Source organism: Canis lupus, chromosome 36, assembly GCF_011100685.1.
Source record: "Canis lupus familiaris isolate Mischka breed German Shepherd chromosome 36, alternate assembly UU_Cfam_GSD_1.0, whole genome shotgun sequence".
Classification (NCBI taxonomy): domain Eukaryota; kingdom Metazoa; phylum Chordata; class Mammalia; order Carnivora; family Canidae; genus Canis; species Canis lupus.
The window spans coordinates 22,731,407-22,754,109 of NC_049257.1; the positions used below are offsets into that span (position 1 = coordinate 22,731,407).

At 42.9% G+C, this 22,703-nt stretch overlaps 1 protein-coding gene across 1 annotated transcript in view; it reads right to left on the minus strand.

Annotated features, from left to right (window-relative positions):
- The window catches only part of TTN (titin), a 273,898-nt gene extending 252,364 nt beyond the window's left edge, over positions 1 to 21,534 (minus strand). The window contains 13 exon segments of the mRNA XM_038584970.1: positions 2,516 to 2,653; positions 3,169 to 3,306; positions 3,916 to 4,050; positions 5,281 to 5,412; positions 6,719 to 6,859; positions 7,502 to 7,654; positions 8,608 to 8,887; positions 13,326 to 13,570; positions 13,662 to 13,747; positions 14,254 to 14,541; positions 15,990 to 16,193; positions 18,577 to 18,680; positions 21,325 to 21,534. Of these exon segments, the coding sequence (XP_038440898.1) occupies positions 2,516 to 2,653; positions 3,169 to 3,306; positions 3,916 to 4,050; positions 5,281 to 5,412; positions 6,719 to 6,859; positions 7,502 to 7,654; positions 8,608 to 8,887; positions 13,326 to 13,570; positions 13,662 to 13,747; positions 14,254 to 14,541; positions 15,990 to 16,193; positions 18,577 to 18,667 (2,031 nt within the window). The 5' untranslated portion in view covers positions 18,668 to 18,680; positions 21,325 to 21,534.
- Between the last annotated feature and the right edge of the window lie 1,169 nt (positions 21,535 to 22,703).

The window sequence follows — 22,703 nt, forward strand, 5'->3', positions numbered from 1 at the left end:
TCTTTTAAAGAAAGCAAACTAGCTGATGTGGCTTCCAAATTATGAGTCTATGCAAGACTTGGAAATAGCACATCCTAAAAAATCACATCACCATGTCCATCGGTGCTCTTTAAAAGTAATGCTGGAATATTTTATTAATGCCCAGTTTTCTCTTCTGCTGCTGTGAATGGAACCTAGATCATATCTGAAATGCCTTTCAAGGATGCTACCTATATATCTGTTAAAATTGTCCTCTGAATCATTTAAGATACGAATGAGGGTTTTTTCTGAGATGAAATTGGGCTTCAATTCAGTGCTTCCTTCCAGTAAGCCACAAACAATCTAATCTTCCTTGAGGGATTGCAAATGCCGATTTCACTTTACCATTCATCTTAGAAGAAACTATAAAATATACATGAGGCTTAATTAAGTTTGTTCATCTGTTTTTCTTTTTTAAAAACATATAGGCTATTAGTTGATTTGAATTTTACAGATATTTTAAAATGTTACCCATCTTTACAGATAACACAAATATATATGTTTAATGCATACTATATGTATTTAATGTAGACCAAAGATTCAAATGAGATGTAATGTAAATGCAATCATTCAACAAGCCAAATAATATGAATTAAGTATACATAGACTTTTAATATATATGTAAAGGCTGATATACCGTTCTCTCTCTTTCTATATATATACATATATGTGCATATGTATATTAATACATATTACTTTGCTTGTAGAATGATTGTATGACATTATATCTCATTTGAATCTTTCAACCAGCCTGTGAGTTAAGCAGGTTGAGCTTTAAGTTTTATTTACCTTAACAATGAGAAAACCTAGGCCCACAGAAATTAGTTGCCAACTAAAATGTACAAATATACAAATCTTGTTCTTAATTTAGAACTTATGTAAAAAAAAGTATTTTAATCATGGGTAGAATATTTCAAACTGAAGAAGCATCTATGTATTTTTTCCTGAGTTAATACATATCAAGTTCCTATCCATATGCCATTTGGTGGACAGCCACAGGTACGTCCTCTTGGCTGGCACCATTTTTTATTTTTTTATTTCTTAGTGGATTCACATCTCTCAGTTTTAGAACCTGGATCAGCAGGAAGAAGAATTGGAGAAGGAGAACCCAATTCAGACCAGTTAAATGCTGAGAATTAATTTAGGAGATGCAAACGAGAGGGTTATTTAATCTGGCTTTTCATGACTAGAAACACTAACAGTTGCACTGGAGGAGTTGGATGGGGTCTCATCGCTAATGCTTGTTGTCTACTTCCACAATTACATGGAACTCTAGAGCACAATGACTCATGCTGGATAAAAAGTTATGGGTGCTGATGATGAAATGGGATGAAGCCATGCTTTTCACCTTCACGGCATCAGTTTTCATCTCCTCATGAGAAAGATGGATCTGTTCCTGCTTAATAGCAAGTTCTTCTCTAGTCCTTGGCAGTATGGCTAGGTCAGTAGATTTTGCGGTGGTAACTACTACTTTGGGTGCAGATATTTTCTCAGCTTCCATTCTTAGCTAATTTTTAACAACAAAAATAAGACAGTCAAACTGATGTGATTCAGAACACACAGCAACCATTTAAATATAATCACTGATGAAGTATGGTACATGTTGGAATTTCTGTCACCAAAGAGATTTCAGAAAGGCTGATGTGCCATTCAATATCAGACTTGCGTAAAGGCTTAGAAAGTTGATCTTAAATCCCGCCTTAGGAAAAAAACCCAAAGATGCAGAGATAGAAAACAACACTAAGAAAAATACAGACAGGACTCAGCCACGACGCTAAAGAAATTTAGTTGCTAATTTCCAAATACTCTATTGACAGTAAGGAATAAAATTAGGTTAATAGCTTATTTGGGGTAAATAACAGAGTCACAGTAAGTTGGTTAAACCATGGAGATTTCATAACTATAAGCAGATGCTACAAATAAACTTTTTCATGGCTTATGTATATCCTGGTTGGGTGGTTTCTTCTCTAGATTTTAATACTGCTCCTTGTGTAGCTGTAGCAGAAGTTATTATGGCGGGCACTGTAATTTTCTCATTTAGTTTTTATAGAATGAACAAAAGAAAGATAAACTTTCACTTGAAAAGAATTATGAGTAATTTCCTGAAATAAGTCCACACTTTGTGATGTAACATATTAAATTTATGACCCCTCAAAGCATACATCATTGTGACAGTAAGATTCATCATTTACTTTTACTTTTTTTCTTGAATCTTTATGGAATATCTTAAAATCAGCCTGCATGCAATTTCAATCATCAACTCCCAGAGAACTTCTAGATGTTAATAATTTTTTTTAAAAAGGAAAATAGTGAAGAAATCAGTGGGGAGAGGCACATGTAGTTATATTAACAATAATACTTGGTTTTTTAGTTTCTAATCATTTAATTATCTAAAAAAGAAATGAGGTTAATAGTGTCTCATACATAAGAAATTCTGAGATTGGGATTAATGTATTATACAAGAGGGGGACTGCACACTTGGAATAGCGAGCATCACCTTTCCATGAGTAACTTGAATTTGTTCTTGTCTAGTAGCCATTCCTTCTCTAGTTCTCAATATTGTTTCTTGTTCTTGGGCTTTAGCAGTAGCAACTGCTATTGTAGACAAGGCAGTTTTCTCAGCTTCCTTTCTCATCTGATTATTACAGTAAAATCAAAGTTGAAGTTGCACAGGGCTTTACACACATGGCATAACCCCTCCCACCCTCCTAGTATGGATGCAGGATGAAGTTATTCCGGGTTAACTATACAAAAGAAGTTACTTGGCACTGTCGGCATATACTGAGTGGGAATTACAAAACTTAGAAAGGTTAACTTAAAAAAAGAAAGAAAGAAAAAAAAAAAACTCCAGATGATTCCATGTATTACTTTTTAAAAATCAGGCTAACAATGCTCATCTTCATGCAAAGAATAATGGTGGGCTAAAATGAATCACAAACATTACAGATGGATGAAAATCAAATGTGGAGATAAAATTAATGGTAAGCAGTCACACATTCACCATTTTCGTTTTAGTCTGGGATTCAAAAAGGAAAATACAGACTAATAATTCATAGCACATCATAGTTAATGGTTTACTAGAAATTAGTTTAAAGATGAACTTTCGAAAAAAAAAAGATGAACTTTCACATCTCAAATATGTGTATTCACCTTTTCATGAGTTATTTGAACTTGCTCTCTTTTGGTAGTGATGCCTTCTCTAGTTCTTGATACTAAATCTTGTTCTTTGACTTTGGGAGTGGCAACTATGACTTTAGGGACCACTGTTTTTCTAGTTTCTTTCATCATCTGGTCATATGATAAAAAGAAAGGTGAGAAAATGGTCATTAAATTTCATACAGCCTCCAATAAAAGAAACTTAAGTCAAAACTGAGAAAGGAAGCAAATTTCTTTCTGTTCATGGACACTTTAATCACACTTAAACATATCATATGAGTTGCTTTGATCGTCTGTACTGTTTCATTGTTAACAGTATCAGAATCAGTGCAATCTAAGAGAAAAATGTGGAATCAGCCACATAAGAATAAAGGATGCACTTCTCTTTCTCACATTATTATTATAATCCATGGGAAATTCCAGCACAGCCATAATCAACAAATACTTTTGCATTTTATCAATTGACTCGACAACTGGAGTCTACTGCAATAGGAAGATATTAAAGTGAAGTATGATACCACGTTAGTAACAATCCAAAGAAAGTTTGAAAGTTAGGAATGAAAAGTGGCAGTGAAAGCTGGAGAGGTGGCAAAGGGTTCGTGAGAGATTTTGAGGGAGTTTTCTATTTGAGTTATAAAAAGAAGAGGTGAAAAAGTGATGAGTGAGACCCATGATGAATGTGTAGGCAGCTTGCAAATGACACGATGAAGAGTGAATTGCACAGCAGCAGGAAATCATCACCTTTTCCTGAGTTACGTGCATTTGATCATGTGTGGCAATTTCTTCTTGAGCTCCCAGCATTGTTTCTAGTTTTGTGGGCTCTGCAGTGGCAGCTACCACCACGGACGCAGCAGCTATCACAGCTTTCTGTATTATCTGATTTTCAGAGTAAAATAAAGGTTTGAGATTCAAAAAGGCACAAAAGAAATGGCAAGATACCCTTGCAACATTCAGAAGAATGCAATGTTCAGTGGTCAGTGAGAAAGTAGCACGCTTCTATTTCATGGGCCAACGCTTTATGTTTAAAACATAGACTTGGGTTTTCCTGAGGAATAGGCTTCATTTCTGTCCACCTGCTCCTTAGTCAATTGTCCTAGAAACTGAAAAATCTCATCTTTGAGACACGTTGATATATGAGGACACCCGGGGAGTGGCCACTGGCTGGCAAATGGCTGGAAAACTCTAGTCGGGCTGAACTTGCCAGTAGCTGGCATTGCCATGGCCACAGGGTTTCTATGCCCTTATCAGGCCAAGTAGGGTACGCGGACATTCAAGGTCTCTCACTCACTCTGAGGAGAAGGGAATTCATTCACTAGCCCGTGGCCAGCCTTCACAGAGTGCATAGTGTTCTCAGCTAGACCTTTTAATAAAGTACCTCCAGGATCAGCAGAGAACAGGAGGTCAAGATAGGTAAGTGCAGGCACTCTCCCGAACAAGAAAAAGTTAGAAAATAGATGCCTCTCGCCTGACACTTCAAGACTGGGTGTCACACATGGAAGACAAGGGGATTTTGGTGACACCGAGATTGGTCGCATGTGGCTCTACAGCACAAAAGCAGCAAACACTTCTAGGTCACTGTTTGTCAATCAGGAATTAGGACATTTTCTTGAAGTACTGGTGTTTCCTATAATGTCCAGCATTTCCTCACTTTCCCATGATATCTACTTGGAGTGTTCACGGCTGGTGTGTGTGTGTGTGTGTGTGTGTGTGTGTGTGTGTGTGTGCATTTGTCTTACAACCTAAATGACTGAGGGCTCAGCCTATGCATTAAAAAACTGTACTGGAGGAAATATCTTATCTACCCAATTGAATGGGCTGATATCTATCTTCCAATTAAATATGCTCTAGAAACATCATAGATGTGCCCCCAAAGCATTCCGATACACAATCTCCCCAAAACTGATCAGCTGAGTGAAAAATTGTGCAATGAACACAATGAACACAGAATTTCCACCGTGAAAGAGTTTCAGAGGAACAACGAAACAGAAACAACAGATAGACACAAAAGTCTCCTGCACGTAAAGGTTCTGGTAACAGGGTACACACAGCTGGCTAGAGGGTGTTCTGTGTCAACGAACTACAGCATATTTACAAAATTGGACTTACTGTTTCTTGAGTTACTTGTTTTTGTTCTTGTTTTGTAGTAATTTGTCCAGAAACTCTAGTTTCTTGCTCTTTGGCTTTAGCTGCAGAAATTATTACTTTTGGTACAAATGCTTTTTCAGTTTCTTTTCTTATCTGAAATCAATGATAAGAACAAACTCTTATTGTCTCCTGATCTCTAGTGGAAGTGACATAATGTTTATTAAATATAACCAAGTCAGAATTTGAAGAAAGAAGTAAAATCTTTTTTTTTTCTGGCAATATCACTAAATAAATCATCTCATTTTCCTTAATAGAACCATGCTCTTTCTCTGTCTAAACCATAATTCATGCAGCTCAGGGAAAAAGAAAAGTTGGGTTCAACACTATTTAATTGAACTGGAGTATTGCCATCTTCTTTGGAAAGACTTCCAATTTTCATAAATGGATAGATGGACAACACTATTCTACGCCACTCCTGTCATCTAAAGGTGATCTTAGAGAATAGGATATTAGAATGGAAGACCTTAGAAGTAATTTGTCTGACCCTTTACTTTTATGTAAGAGAAATCAAGTATGGCCAATTTACAATCTGCACTTATATGATATTTTTGCTTCGGAAATTTTCCTAATGATGATGGCTTGGAATATCAAGACTTACTTTACTAAAATTGAGACATTATGAGGAGGAAAGTTTTGTGCCCATCCCAGGCAAAATGTTTCTCAAATCCTTAACTCTCTGAAGGAGGCTGTTTGGATCTGGATGCCTAAGGTGTATGTGTGTGTGTGTCGGGGGGAATGGAGCGGGGAGCAGTTTTCCCCCATTTGCCTCTTTCCCGTTCTCAGACGTCATCTCTGACATTAAGGATCTTGAGCTTTAAAAGAAGACTTGAAAGTTCATCTTCTCAAACCACCCAGCTGATTGGCTCCACTGGCCAAAAGCCTTACCAACTGGCCTTATCTAATTTGTCCCTGAATGCCTCCAATCATGATTGTCCTCTTGACTTTTTGGGGGGTCATATGACCTACAAAACCCCACTGCTGTCCGTTCCACTTCTATATTCAGAGGTTCTCCAAAGGGCTCAGGGAGCTGTTGTCACGTAATCTTCAAAGCTGTGTGTGCCCACTGTCCTCCTCTGTTCCTCCTCTACAGCTACTTTTCCTGGTTTTACCTCACTTGGGGTCACATATTTAGTTAGCGCACCTTCACAGCAACAGAGATGAAACCCGCTGTTTGTGTTCAGAGAGGTCCCCCTTTGTCTACACAAGCAAAGCACTCGGGGACTCTAAGGGACCTTGGAATCTGGTACCCAAGAATGAACACACAGATCCAAGGGGATTTTAATAGTGTGATAATAGTGTGATTTTGCCCCAGAAACAAAACCCTTCATGGTAAACACGGATTACATGTGCTCACACCGGGAAACAACAGAAGTAATTTCACGTCAAAACCCATTTTCACCTGTTCATGAGTTACGTGCACCTGCTCTTGTTTTGTTGTAATTACTTCTCTGGTTCTGGATTTTAATTCTTGTTCCTTGGTTTTGTCGGCGGCCACTACTACTTTAGTTACAGCCGTCTTCTTCTCTGCCTCTTTTTTAATCTAAAATTTCAGAGGGGAAAGGAAGGAAATCGTTTCATGCACCTTATATAAAAGTTCCAATAATAAATCAGGATGAAGACATAAATGTCACACGAGAGAGGATCAGGAGGAAAGCCGGAGTGATTCTAAACTATATAAAAAAAAAATCTTTTCAAAAATGAGGTGGGAAATTATCTTGGATTTATAACACTCCTCAGCCATGAATCAAGTGTCACATTTGTTTTGAGGAAAGTAAAAGCAAAGGTCTTTGGGGGAAGCTTGGAGAAAGGTAATGTCTGCCCTGCAATCACGGGCCCCCACCGACACCCCCGGCTCTCGGAGCAGCTGAGCTCTGGACTGAGCTGGAACCGCGAGGAATGCACGTGCAACCTCTTGCACAGCCGACTCTCCTGGCCGCCCTTTGCACACACACCCCGCCCTGACCCAGGACCGCTGTGACACACACACCCACACCCGCCCCAGGACCACGGTGGTACTTGAACTCCTCTGACCTCCTGTGTCTACTTTCTCAAGCTTAACTCTTGCCTGTCGACCTGTCTGACCCAGATGGGACCCTCGGGTCCTCCGGATCTCCCACCGCCTTGGGACCTCGGGACACTTAGGCTCGGAAGGCCTCAGAAGCCTGGGCCCTGTGGCGCGCACCTGTTCCTGAGCAGGTTGGACGTGCACAGCAGTCGTGGTTGTCCTCTGGGCAGCCTGCTCTACAGCGCTGGTGACCGGTTCTCGCACTCTGGCCATGTCCACAGCAGCAACGACGGTCGCGACAGCTGCGCTTTTGTCAGTTTCTTGTCTCACCTGGATTGGAGAGGCCGAGTCCTCACAGCCGCCCGGCAGCCTGGGGACAGCGCGCGGCCTCGGGCACCGCCAAAGCCTTCCTCCCCGGGCAGGAGGGTCTCGCGGGGCGGGACCAAGATCTGACCCCCGGTTCGCGCAGCACCCACCCCACGGCACCCACTGCGCTGCACAGATGCCGCGGCACCCACCTCGCAGCACCCAGGACCCCGCAGCACCCACCCCGTGGCACTCACCCCGCGGCCCCAACTCCGCAGCACTGAGGACCCCGCAGCATCCACCTCGCTGCACAGACGCCGCAGCACCCACCTTGCAGCACCCAGGACCCCGCAGCACCCACCCCACTGCACGGACTCCGCAGCACCCATCCCGTAGCCCCCACCCACAGCACCCAGGACCCCACAGCCCCCACCCCGCAGCCCCCGGGACCCCGCAGCCTCTGGAACCCCACAGCCCCCAGGACCCCGCAGCCCCAACCCCGCAGCACCCACCTTGCTGCACAGACACTGCAGCACCCACGTCTCAGCACCCAGGACCCCACAGCACCCGCCCTGCGGCACCAACCCCACAGCACCCAGGACTCCGCAGCCCCCACCTCACGGCACCCACCTCGCAGCACCCAGGACCCCTGCAGTCCCCACCTCACAGCACCCAGGACCCCACAGCACCCACGCTGCGGCACCAACCCCGCAGCACCCAGGACCCCGCAGCACCCACCTTGCTGCACAGACGCTGAAGCACCCATGTCTCAGCACCCAGGACCCCACAGTCCCCACCTCACAGCACCCAGGACCCCACAGCACCCACCCTGCGGCGCCGACCCCGTAGCGCCCAGGACCCCGCAGCCCCCACCCCGCGGCACCCGGGACCCCGCGGCACCCACCCCCTAGCACCGAGGACCCTGCAGCCCCGACCCCGGCACCGACCCCGCAGCCCCGACCCCGCAGCCCCCGTACCTCCACGGCCCCTGCGGCCCCCGCGGCGCGGCTCACGGTCACTTGCTCCTGCACCCCGAACCTCCCTTCCCATCTCTCCTCCGTCCGGATCTGGGTGGTGCTCGTCACCGTGGTCTCTCTCATCTCGGCCTCCGACGAGGCCACAAAGCCCTCCTGCTTCCAAGGCGGAGGCACCTCGGGCCCCGGGGTCACGCCGGGCGCCTGGGTCTTGCGGACCAGCAGCGGGGACTTGACGGACCTGATGGGGGACGTGGAGATCCTCCCCGCCGGGGACACGGATCTGAAAACCAGACGGCAGAGGTCACGGGGGAGAAGCACCTGGGACTCCTGTGCAGGGGGTCGGCGGCTGAAGGCCGCAGGGGGCATCTGGAGGCCCCGGAGGCAGAGCTTCCAACCCTGTGCCCCGGATCGTGGAAAGGAACTTGCTGTAAATCTTTTTTTTTTTTTTTTTTATTTATTCATGAGACACAGAGAGAGAGAGAGAGGCAGAGACCCAGGGAGAGGGAGAAGCAGGCTCCATGCTGGGAGCCCGACGTGGGCCTCGATCCCGGGACCCCAGGACCAGGCCCTGGGCTGAAGGCAGGTGCTAACCCCACCGGGCGGCCCTCTAAATCTTGGTCTAACCTGCTGTCACTGCAGGAGACTCGGCCTGAATCCTAAGCTGAATTTTGTGCCCTGCCCCACCTTCCACCAATTAAAAAAGTCAAGACAGTAAGAAGGTCTTAAAAGACAGCAACAGAGCCCAATGGCCAGCGCCTAGTCAGAGCTGGAGACGTCTGGCAGGGAGGGCGCGAGACCTTCCTTGGAATCCAAGGGCCTGTGCAACTCCGGGCTAAGGAAGGGACACGATTCTCCTTTTCCTGGAGGCCCTCACAGCTTTCCCCAGGCCCCCAGGCCCTGGGAACCCCCGGCCGCAGGAAGCTTTCCTGGGCCTCTCGCAGAGCTTGTTTGGGGGTGTGGGCTGTGCCCTGGTCATCATGTTGGGAACTGCTCTTTTTAATTTCCTCTGTGATTACCCTCACCCTCATTATGTTGTACTCTGGACTTCTTTTAATAGCCATACAGTTACTATGGCAACTGGCTATTTTGAAATCCAAGCATTCCACAGTTTTCCTATTAAATTGATAAAGCGCTTCATCTAAAATAGTTTTCATTGCTTTTCGTGTGTATCCCAAGCGCCACAGCATCATCTGAAGACTCTGGGTGCTAAATCCTAACATTTATGGCAAAAAAAAAAAAAAAAGAAAAAAGACAGTCCCTGATCTACACCAATAATTCTAGGAGTTGGCCGATTATTTTAAGTGAACAATTTCCCTGATTTCATTCTTGATCAGTTCGTAATCAATTTTCCCCTCTAGATGGCAGTATTGCCTTATCCCTGAGTGAAACTGCTGCCTATGGGAAAACTGTGATAAATGTAGTAGCGTTAACTTAGGCTGATCATAAATGAAAGGACTCTTCTAATTAAGGTTCAAGGTACCACTGGTATCTGCTCTAAACGACAGAGTAACTTAATAATACGCTCCACCGTAGCCAGCTTCATGAAGAAACGTTTGTGTTCTTGAAGAAGGGGTTTTGGGTGAAAAAAAAAAATCAATTTACATTTTATAAATGGAGTCGTAATCAAGTGAAGGGAAATCTAGGGGAACATGCCTCTATTTTAAAAAGGGGCTGCCTTAGAAATATAACAAAGAAATAGAACATTATTCTAAATCTAGGTAGGGTCTACACCAACTGAGGAAAAGCAGGGTGACGTGTACTTCCAAGTTGCAACCTGTGCCTTACTACTCTTGCTGTTCATCATAAAGTGGGTTTATCTCAAAAAGAGTTAAAGACATGATTAGCATGACATGAGTGATTAGCAGCAGGCTGCAGGTAAGCCCATAACTGTGAAAAATCAATGTAATTTGAGTCATTAGAGGAAAGTGCTTATTTTTGCTCTTACAATAAAGCATAATCACCTGGGCACAGCTAGATCCATGTACCTTATTCAAAAAAATGTGTTTGCCTTACCCTATGACTAAAATCAAGATTAAACCATTAGACATTTCAGGAAGTAGTCTATCTTGGATAGCCATTATTTTCTCCACAAATTGCTATTTTTATTTCTTATTTTAAAGCAAATTTCAGGGACTAAGTAATGGGGATTGTTATTAATGAACTGCCAGCACTGCTAAGACGGTCAAAATGCTCCACAGAATCAGGGAAGCTCTATAATTTTAAATGACCCTTAGGCTTGGATTAAAAATACAGTGGGGTTGTTATCTCCCCAGAAATCACATTTGGCCCGTCTGGTGATTTCATGGTGTGCAAACTTGGAGCTAGTCTAAGAACACTTTGTTTGATAGATAGACATGTTTTTAAAACAGAACTTTTGGGTTCAAGTCTTCCTTCCTATTACTGTTTGCCGGTACCTTTAATTTTCATAGTGGTCAATATAATAAAAATTAGAAAATATCAAGCATGTTTTGTATATTTATTGGACATTTCCTTACATTGCCTCTTGTGTGAAATGCTTGTCTTCTGTTCCTTTTTCCCCCCATTTGTGTTGCTTATCTTTTTCTTTAAAAATTTGTGAAATAAAAATAAAAATAAAAATTAATTTGTGGAAGTTTTTTAAAATACATTTGCTACTTAGTTCTTTGTTATAAATGTTGGCAAACATTTCCCCCCAGACCTACTGTTTGCATTTGCTTCTTTATGGGGTCTTATGGAACATCCGTGAATACAGTCGGGGAAGCTATGCAGTGTTTTTAGGCTTCTACCATTCATATTGTAGCCATCGTATATTTGATATAATACTTTTATGGCAGGAGTAATGAAATATCTTGAGGAAGAAGCGCTTTTAAAATCTTTTTACAAATGCACTGTTTGATTTAGCCATGACCTTATTTTCGCCATATAGATTTTTTTATTTTTATGTAGTTGAATCTCTAAATCTATTTTGAAAAGCTCTCCCTACAAGTGTTTTCCCAAGTATTCTCATTTTTTTTTTTTAGTTTTTTCTTTTTAATTTAGCTTTTTTAGTCAGGATGAGATTTATTTTGTAAATGGAGGTAGAGGTTTATATTTGGTTTCTTCCAAAAGGATAGCTAATTGGGCCAGTATTCTTTGTCGAGTAAAATAATCTTTCTCCCACTGAACTGAAAGGTCATTTTGATTAAAAATGGAATCTACTGGATACTTGAATCTATTTCTAGATGCCCTGTTCTGCTTCTCTAATGTATTTTTTTTTAAGATCTTATTTATTTATTCATGAGAGATGGAGCGGGGCAGAGACACAGGCAGAGGGAGAAGCAGGCTCCCTGCGGGAAGCCCGATGTGAAACTCGATCCCAGGACCCCAAGATCTCTACTCAAGCCAAAGGCAGACACTCAACCACTGAGCCACCCAGGCGTCCCTCTAATGTATTTTCTATCCACTTACTAATATGACAGTGTTTTAATTTCAGTAAACTTAAATTTGAATTTTTTTTTAGGTCAACTCTCTGCTTATTATTCTCCTCTCAAAATTTTTCTTGGCAGGGGAACTTTCCCTACACTAAAAACAATCACATAAATTGATTAGGAAACACTATTCTTGTATACTCCAAATTTTGTACATTTTTCAGTTCATCATATTATAAACCTCAGCAGGTTAAGCCACATTCCAAAGTTTCAAATTTGCTATAGGTGATTTATACTTGGTTATAGAATTTCTGAGCCCTGATGATAGACACTCACTTTCTAAAATATAAAATACCTGCATATTAACTAAGCATGGAAACCCATTTTAGGGGCACCTGGGTGGCTCAGTGGTTGAGTGTCTCCCTTCAGTTCAGATTGTGATCCCAGGGGAGTCCCGCATTGGGCTCCCCGCAGGGAGCCTGCTCCTCCCTCTGCCTGTGTATCTGCCTCTCTCTCTCTCTCTCTCTCTCTCTCTCTCTCAAATAAATAAAATCTTAAAAAAAACCACTCATTTTATTTTCTATGGAAAATGATATAAGGATATGCAAAACATGTAGAAGGTTTTACTTCTTATCAGAAAATAATTATACAAATGCTCTTATGCTCCATTTACAAAGCATCTTCAACTGATTATCTCACTGAATCCTCACAACACACCCTGGGGTCATTCTTATGGTGATTTTCTTTAATGTACAAATGGTATGACGGAGACCCTAGGCAAATTATTTACCTCCTTTAGCTCCACTCACCTATCTCTAAAATTGGGGATGATAATTCTTAAAGGTTGCTGTGACTGTTTAAGGAGGTAATATACGTAGAATGCCAATCCGATGTCTAAGACAAAGCGATCAATACAGGATAGCGTCTATTTTATCGTCACAATTATTTCCCTAAGTCTCACTGTGAGCAAATGGTCCAGCTGATGGGACATAAGGCTTCCAACGCTAAATTCTCTTCTATTTCACTGCTTTCTGTTGGCCCCTAAGGCAGACATTTGTTAAACGAAATGCAGAGAGGAATTCAGAAGTAGAGTTTATGAACATCCTCCGATTTACCTGTAGACAGTGAGGATTTGTGAAAAATCATACTCAGGGCCCTTTGGCTTTACTGCATTTATCATGTGCTATGTTTTTTATTGCTCCCTTCTATTTTTCTTACTGGATGAAACCTAACTTAAGAATGCAAAGTGGCAAAAAAAAATTAAATTAAAATTAAAATTAAAAAAAAAAAAGAATGCAAAGCAGCTTGCTCTCCTTGCAAAAGGCTTTTTACCTGACTGGAGAAGGGGTCGGGGCCCGCACGTGGCGGACGGGCGACGGGGAGTGTCGTATGGGCGATGGGGACTGCTGGCGGGCCAGCTGTGCTTTGGCCGCGGCCGACGGCGGCGTCGGGGACCTGGACTTGGGCTTGGGAGGTATCCTGGGAGGGGTCTTATGTGGCAGCTGTTGCCCAGTGGCACCATCCAGGACCATCTCAACTGTTGCGATTGATCTGGCATCAAAGTGGGCTTCAATCTTCTGGAAAAGACGAAAACAAGGCCCATGTGGAGGAGGAGAAGCTGGTGAAGCAACGATCTGAAGGGTCGGAAAACCAAGTACAGCAAAATACCTTTTCAATTCGGGTTTGTCTTGTTTCTGAAATCTGAGCAGTCGAAACAATGGTTTTTGTCTTCTTAGCGGGTACGACGTCCTCACCTGTGGGAAGGGGGGCCGGGTGTTTGGGGGAGGCGGGGTGGGCCCACTTCTAGAGAGACCATGTCAGTTCTGACCACAAAGCTGATAACATTTTCTAGCTGTCCCGGTGGAGGAAAATGCAAAAAGTTTTCGATTATGTGTTCAGTTAAATTAGGTTCTAAGAGAGAGTATGTTCATTATGGGATAAGATTCACCTAGAACCATTTTTTTTTTTAATCCATTATTGGCCAATAATTTGAAAACAGAGTTGGCTTTTTTCTTAGAGGACTCCATTGAAATACTTTCCAGTTTCTAATGGGCTAAGAAGCACCGAGGTCTTCAGTGCTCCTGAGCTCCTGCCTGGAACCCCAGACCCTTTGCTCTTTCAGGGAGTTGGCGAGCCAGCTTCGGTCCCAGCCCCCGGCATCCCCGAGGTCTCCGAGGGAGGCAGCAGGACCTCGGCACCCGCTCTGTCCCCCTCAGTAGCCTCTCCTGGTCTCCCAGCTGCACCTTGAACCCGCACGTACCTTGAACCAGCAATTCGGCCGTTGAAGTAGCTCTTCCCACGCTATTGGTGGCATTTACCGAATAGGTCCCGGAGTCTTCGGGGTATGCTTCTGCAATCACTAGGCTGTAGAGGTCGCCTTCTTGGGAAATTTGAAAATCAAGGGAGCTCTGGATTTCTGCTCCGTCCCGGTAGAACTTCACCACAGGTGTAGGGATTCCGGTCACTCTCACTTGGAGTCGAACTTGGCTTCCTTGTCTCACGGTCATGCTCTGCAGTCGTTGTACAAAGTTGGGTGGTGCGGTCTCTGCTGCAGGGGGGATGGCAGGCAAGTCAGAACTGCCACCCTGGGTACTCCCCAAGGGGTATTTCTAAACAATCCCAAGCTCTGTTTCCCAAATGAGGCGATGACTCCTGGAACCAACCACCCTTGACTGTCCTTGAGGCCCGTTCATGTGTGATAGCAAGAAAGGAGCCAGAAGATGGCAGCAGGCCATCCTGTCACTACCTTTATTTTATTTGCTTAGTTTGGTTTGGTGATTGTAGGCCATCACCTTTTTTTTTTTTTTTTTTTTTTAAGAAAAAGCCTAGATCTGCTTATAACATTTTTAGAGAATCCTTCAGACATTTCCTCCCAACCTCACATCTAGAACCATCTTAACCTGGGAAAATAATTTGGCATGTATTCAGTAAGTTGAATTAAAACGAATTCTGACGGTTGGTTGATAAGTGGACCCGTGACTTACAGAATCATTATTAACTCTTAGTGTTAAAAACCCTAAACAGTCTCCAAACTGATCAGTGGTCAAATAACCCAAATATTTACTTGCATTTAAAATCAAAACACTGACATGGTTTAATGTTAGTTATGCTACAGAAAGGGGACTTCTTTGGTTCATTATGCTGAAAGAAACTTTTTAGGAATGTGAAGAGACAATGGGATTAATTTTGACATGTTTTCGAGTAATAACCCGTCACCCCTGTGAGTTTTCCATGTCTGAATTTTCTGGACATATGTTCAAGTTCACACGTGATGCTCCCAGATGCATCCACAACAGCCCTATCCTTGAACAGTGCTGGTGGCGGAGTGTATTGGCTAGTCATACATCGGCTCACGTAGCTCGATATGCAGGCACTGGTTGTCACGTGGCAAGTACCACAATGTTCTGTGGATCAACGTCTTACCAGGGAGTGAAGGATGGAAGGAAACGGCAGAGATTGGTGGCGACTTCTCGGAGGAAGTGGTCATGGATTTGCCTTTGTCTGTGTATGTCCATGGTGTAGTATTTTTAGAAATGGAGAGTAAGTAAAAAGAGTGATTGAACGATACAGGTAAGAGCAGTGTTTCTTAAATGGGTGGTCTGTGGGGCACTGACATCGGAATCACCCAGGAGCTTGTTAAGGTGCAAGTTCCTGGTGATGCACCTGTCTCCTTGTAGGGCTTTATTGACAAGGCCCCAAGCCTTTCCACTTGCTCAGAAGCAGGGTTTTTAATATTCCCTTAATATAATCCCTTAATATACTTTTGAGTGTTTACGATGTGTATAGAGGAAACATTCTCAGCCCCTTTTGTGCTGTATTTTGAGAGGAGAATTAAATTTTACATGGCAAACAACTTTGCTACCAGTTCAGCCTCCGGGAGGCCCGTCTCTAGATTTCAGCCTCATCTACTCTTTCCTCAGTAGCTCTTCCTGGACCTTCTTGCCCAGGGGCTGCAGAGGCCTGGGGCAGAGGACGGGCAGGTCCCCCCCAGCCTACCTGTCACGAGAAGCTCAGCAGTACTAGTCGCTTGTCCAGATCCATTGGTGGCTCTCAGGGAGTATCGTCCACTGTTGGCTTGAGTCACGGCGGGGATCGTCAGTCTAGCGCGGCCTTCGCTAAAGGAGATCTGCACGCCGGGCAGAGTGGACGTGGAAATTGCCTGGCCATCCCTAAACCAGCTCACCTCAGGAACTGGGAAACCTGGAGCACAAACACAATCCATCTTTATGGCGGAATGGGGCACTGCTAAATCCCCCACTCTGTCCCACCAGGTCCACTGCCTTGTCCTGACCCCGAGTGGAAGGCCATCCAAGGCTAAGGAAAACGGGACGGCCACATGACAAGGGGTCCACCGGCCGACACCTAGGGAGTGGGTGGGTCAGTGGGTTCGGGTGGAGGCCAACACTTTCATTTAATAGGAAACAGGCCAGAGGGGGCTCGGTGACTCTCCAAGGCTCCTCTGCTAGCCGGGCACACGAAGACTAGAATTTCTACCTCCTGCCTTCCTGTCCCAGGTTCTCCTTGATGCAATTTAACAGACATGGTTAAAATCATAGAAGGGATTTAGAAAAGCATAGAATGCCAAAGAAACTTCGAAATAAAAAGCGACCACTGTCCTCTTCAAAAACAAGAGCCAAAGTGGCCAAGGATTAAGAGTGCTGCCCAGCAAGCCCAAGAGGACACCCATCTGCATCCCTCCTCTGTGGCTGCAGGGACACCGTGTCTTTGAACTCGCCTGCCTTTCAAATGTGTACTCAGTAGAAATGCCACTGAGCAGAGAGAGAAGCGGGTTCTCCCAGAACAAGACACAAGCCAGACCTCGTTTTACAGAGCAACTTGTAGAGCTGGAGTTGCAGGTAGAAAAGGCTAATTCTCTTCAATCACCATAAATTATGGAGCTAAGGGGACTCCTGGGTGGCTCAGCAGTTGAGCACCTGCCTTCGGCTCAGGGCGTGATCCCAGGGTCCCAGGATCGAGTCCCCACATGGGACTCCCTGCAGGGAGCCTGCTTCTCCCTCTGCCTGTGTCTCTGCCTCTCTCTGTGTATCTCTCATGAATAAGTAAATAAAATCTTTTAAAAAAAATCATGGAGCTAAGAACTACATGTACGTGGTTTGATATTTTAAGTATATTAAAATTCTGTACATTGAGAAGGCTTGAAGCAAATTCAGAACAGGGTTTATTTTATATTAAAACTGAGGAAGTAAAGAGAACCAAGAGAATACTTATTTTCTTGTCCTTACATTAACCCACCTCCCACCATGGCCAAGTAAAGAGTTTGAGTAATTCATGAATGTCAGATATTTTCAGTGGTGTTTTCTTAAGACTTTATAGGCACATAATGTGAAGGAACAAGAAGCTACGAAGAAGCAAGGCTCCAGGACTCTGCAAATAGGCCAAACTCCCACTGAAGCCAACTGTGTTCTGCACAGTTCAAAAGTTACCGAGCATCACAAGATACTTAAGTGTATTATTGAAAAGTCAACGTCTCTCATGTGTGAAAAGAATGGAATCGGTCTCTACCTGCATATACAATAGACAACGAAGAATGATTATATGATATCTGTGCAATGTGAAGGTCTTATCCAGTTAGGAATAAGATGGGCACATAAAATAAAAAATGAAAGGAGAAAGGAAGAAGAAATCTTATTTTACATCTTTATTAGAAGCCAAAAACTTTTAAAAAGTTACAGTGCAAAAAAAAAAAAAAAAAGGCGGGGGGGGGGGTGGACAGTGCACCATGGAGGTGCTAGCTTGATGTTCAATTAACCTATGCCAATTTAAATGACAGTTGTAATACTGCAGGTGGAGACAATATGGATTAAATAATTTAGAGATTATTTACAATATAGTTTGTAGCTTATCCCCATTTTTAGTAAGTCTTAGAAATCATGCATTTTTTTTTGAGCCGCTTCTAAACTGAGTTATGAAGAAGGGGAAAAAAACCCAGAACTTTCTTCTAAATAAAAATCTAAGATCAATATTTGTTTCTCTTTAATAAAGACCAGGGTGGCATATATTATTTTTTGTTGTCATTTCCAAAGATTGGAAAATCTTCTAATTCACTAGAACCACTTAATAAAGATTGAAAATACAAGAATAAAATAATTGGGAGTTAGTGCAATGCTGACAGTTTTCTGCTTCGTAAAAAAGTCCCTGATTTTGTTATTTCCCATTCTCGGGCACGGGGAGCAGTCAGCCCCGGCCTCCTTGTCCCGCGGCAGCGTGTCTGACCCCTACTGGGCTTGGGTTCTTGGCTTCCAGTCTGGCTCTGCAGCTGAACCCAAATATAGAATGACCAAATTTGGTCGTACTTAGCTGCTGGATTCTGACAGCAATTTTAATCCAATGCTAATTATTTTGCTTTGTGGAATTATAAATATGAATAAAACATTTCCAAGCCATTACATTGTCAGACTTTGTCAGTACTGTGAACGGTATACCCTTACGATGGCCCTTCCATCCAGCTGGACCCATTTTAACAAAGTGGAAGCAGGGCTTACACCCGGTGTCAAGCCCCACAGCTAAGTTAACACACTGGGGAGGGGACGAAGAGCAGGGACGTGTGCAAGGGTGAGCTTACCACTAATGTGAGCCTCAAAGGTTGCGGTACTACCCTCCAGTACCACAACACTTTGTAACGGCTGCTTAAACGTCGGTGCTTGAGTTGTCATCTTTTCAGGCACTCTGAAAAGGAAGAGAAAAATAAGTTAGCGGGTCCCAGCTAAGGGCCACTCCGGAGCTACTCTGTAGATGGCAGAGACACTTTTTCAGAACAGATTGCTCTTTAGATCATCTGTGGGCCTTCTCCTCCGTGGCTTCAGTTTGAACATGGGCCTCTGAATTGACTTGAAGCCTAACAGAGTAGCAAGTGTAAACGGAAATGGGGGGAAAAAAGAAAATTTTAGGAAATTAGAGCAAGGAATGTCCTCTAGTGGTCGAGGAGGGAAATTCAGTCTTCCCAACTATGGGACACCTGAGTGAGAGATGGAAAGAGGAAAGCTGAAATAAGTGGGAGTCGAGAAGAACAATAAAAGATGTGTGGAAAGAATAGAATGAATCTAGGGGCACGCGGGTGGCTCAGTCGGTTGTGAGTCGGCCTTTGGCTCAGGTCATGATCTCGGGGTCCTGGGATCGATCCCCGCATTGGGCGCTCTGCTCAGCAGGGAGCCCGCTTCTTCCTCTCCCTCTGTCCCTCCATGCTGCTTGTGCTCTCTCTAATTAATAAAATATATTTCTCAAAAAAAGGAAAAGAATAAATCTGTGCATCTTCTGTTCAATGGTTGAAAGATAATTATTAAAGATTTCCTTCCTCCCAAGATTTTTCATTCACTCTATATTTTTTTTCCACTCTGTATTTTTAAAGTTGGTATAGATTTGGGTATTACTTGTATTACTTTAAGCAATCCAGGTGGCTGCTTAAAATTGTCACCGAAAGTAAAAAATTTTAACTTTTCGATTTCTTTCCTTACTTGGAAAGTTCTTATTGACTGTGCAAGCCTTTTATAGACTGTATGCTGTCTTCTTATGAATATTTTGAATATTTCTTCATATTGTAACTGCTCAATAAATAGTGCTACTGCTCTAGTTAATAGGAAATTTTAAACTTACATGAGTAGGCCAACTGTTATCATAGAGCTGAAAGAAAAATACTGACTTGAGTACTAGGGACCAAGGTTCAAACCTGACAAAGGGAACACTGGTGTGAAATGTGAAAGAAATGAAAAGCCCTGTGCTTTTTCAATACAGATATTCAAAAATCAAAGAAAAGAATATGAAATTTGCAGTGAAGTCCTTTTAAGTGGAAGAAAGTACTCTGTCCATCAGTTCCAGGGAGATGATGGGAACAATTTTCTGATGCACCTTATTATTTAATGCAACCAACCCACTATTCTGATATAAAGAACAGATTCTCAATTGTCGGTTACTTCATGACTGCTTTTCACAAAATCCTCTGTTCACTAAAAATGTATGGAATGCTAGTTTTTCTACTGATAATTCTGTACCATGTTGTAACTTTTTACTTAGTTAAAAAGAAAATGAGGGATCCCTGGGTGGCTCAGTGGGTTAGTGTCTGCCTTTGGCTCAGGGCATGATCCTGGAGTTCCAGAATCGAGTCCCACATCGGGCTCCCTGCATGGAGCCTGCTTCTCCCTCTGCCTGTGTCTTTGCCTCTCTCTCTCTGTCTCTCATGAATAAATAAATAAAATATAAAAAAAAAGGAAAAAAAAAGAAAACCAGAATTCCAAGACAATAAAATTTATATTTGGAAAATTCAAAAAGTACCAAAAGTTTTTGTGAGTCTTTTGTCAAGAACTCCATAGAGCATGTTCTATTTGGGACAAATAATTTTTTGTCTCTAACCCTCCCTGTTTACCACCTAGTTCACTTTCTAAAAATAGTTGTATTCTTTGACATCATTTATGTACTATATACCAATGCATTTACAGGCATATGTGATTAGTAATCTAAATCCAGGAAGATGGAAAGTCAAAGGGTATTAAAAGTTAATAGATATTAAAAGTCTCAAAAATTAAAAAAAAATTTAAAAAGTCTCAATAATACTTTCTTACCCTTAATACCAACGTTTAGCTCATATCATATCATTTGCTTACGAGTTGAAATAAATAATGAGATGCTGAGTATTTTATAAAACAATTACACATTTCCCCTCCCAATTCCTAAACATATCACAATCCACTTGTCTGAACTGGTCATTTATTCCTACTGGATAGGCCAATCTTGTTGCTTGAGCACTTGCTCTTGAAAGGCCTTTGTGCAATTAGGGCCCAAGGTATGCATCTAAAATGTCATGCTCCCAAAATAAACTTTCCACTGTTGACTGACAGCAGGCAAGTGTTCTCTCACTGTCCCGCAACTGATACCTCAGCAGTTGATTCCCTTAAAAAGTCATCAGGACACCCTGATACCACATGCCTTTTATCAGAGCTATTCTTGGTGTGTCTCACTTTTTCACTGAGTAACATAACCTTGAACGTTCTCAGCAGACAGAAAGAGTCTGTAACAGAAGCAAGCATTTCTCTTACCATTTCTGACCTCGACTTCAACACTTTTAGCCCATGAGGTGGAGTCACACGATTGGAAACGTTGACTGTGCTGACCTGCTAAAGCACCCAACTTTTTAAAGGAGATGGAACGAGCAGATTGAAGTAATGGATCCGCAACAGCAACGAGTAGTTACACAAACACCTGTGCCCAGGCGCATCGCACATGTTGGAATAAGAAGTTCTAACTGGGAACTAGAAATCAATCAATAAGGAAGAGAATCTATTATTAAAAAAAAAAAAAAAAAAGGAAAGATGCCACTCACCTGATTTCTCAAGAGTGCCCAAAAAGGGTGGGACAAAGCCCCACGTTGCTTCCGAAACGACGTCCTATCCGGAGCTGGTTTTGTCCACCATCTCCGACATGAATCGGTGAGCCTCTAAACTTAAAAAACAAAACTACACAGTCGGGACTGTGTAGTTTTGCTTTTCTATGCAATCCCTACACCCGAGGCGAGGCTGGGAATGCACGACTGCTCGAGAGCCAGGGCTGGGCTCTGGCCTTTTATTTGCCAGATCTGCTGACAGCCCCACATCCCTGGGCAGGGCCCCGGCTGATTGGCTGCCTCGGGAAGCTTGATGGGAGACGGATCTGTTTGGTGGTGTCACACACCACCTGTTCTCCTGATTGGCAGTGCTAAATTTAGCACCTCACAAGAGGCTTTACCAAGGAAATGGAACCGTATTTAAAGAATAACTGTATGGAGGCTCAGAGAAGAGCACTGTTGCCCATGGTTAGCATCCGCAAGCACTGGGCTGAGGACACTTTGCCACAGTAGAAGGTATTGGTGGGTGGTTATATGGAACAGCCTTTCCACCTGAGGGCCCTGCCCTGGAGTCAGGCCCCACTCCTCTTCCCTTCCCCCATGCGACCAACCAAATGCACCTGTCAATCATGACGGCAGATGAGGGAATTTATCTGGGGCCTAAGACTTCACTTTCTTTGAAGAATGAGTGCCTCTAACCTTTAGCGTTGAGAGAAGCGCATTTATATTACCTACGTTCTCCTGAATCTACTTGTACTTTAGGGAGAATTAAGTCAATGTTAATGAGCTAAGGGTTTATGCAGCCCTGCAAGAAATAATGTTGAAAGACAAAATCTGAACTCTGCTGAGATTTAATCCATACAGTACAATGATTTTGCTTTTTGCAGATTTTCTTTCTTTCTGGCTTTCATACTTACAAATGTGCATGCACCCTTTCTTAACAAGTAGCCAACTCTTATGTTTTAAATCATCCATAGGGTTCTTTTTCCAGACACATGAATGCTGCTTTACTTATCTCTGAAGTTTGCTCTTACTAATGGGAAGTGGTTAGGAGATGATATAGTTGCTATTTTAAGACTGAATTTAATTTCAAGCAAGAGATATTTCAAATACAAAAGAGTATACCAGAAGATCTTTATAATGGTTCAGCCGAGAGATTTGTAAACCTTCACTAAGAGGGAAGAAAATTGTCTTGTTGATACTGGAAAGAGACTTTTCTTAATAAAATAGCCTAAACTGTTAAGACTTAAGTTCAATTTATTTGTGTCTATAATAAAAATCTTCTGGGTTGTGGAAGAACTTGGCCATGCATCAGATTTTTTCACTTCTTGAATATTTCAGACTTTGTGATTATTTAGGTAGTGATTTACGAACACTGA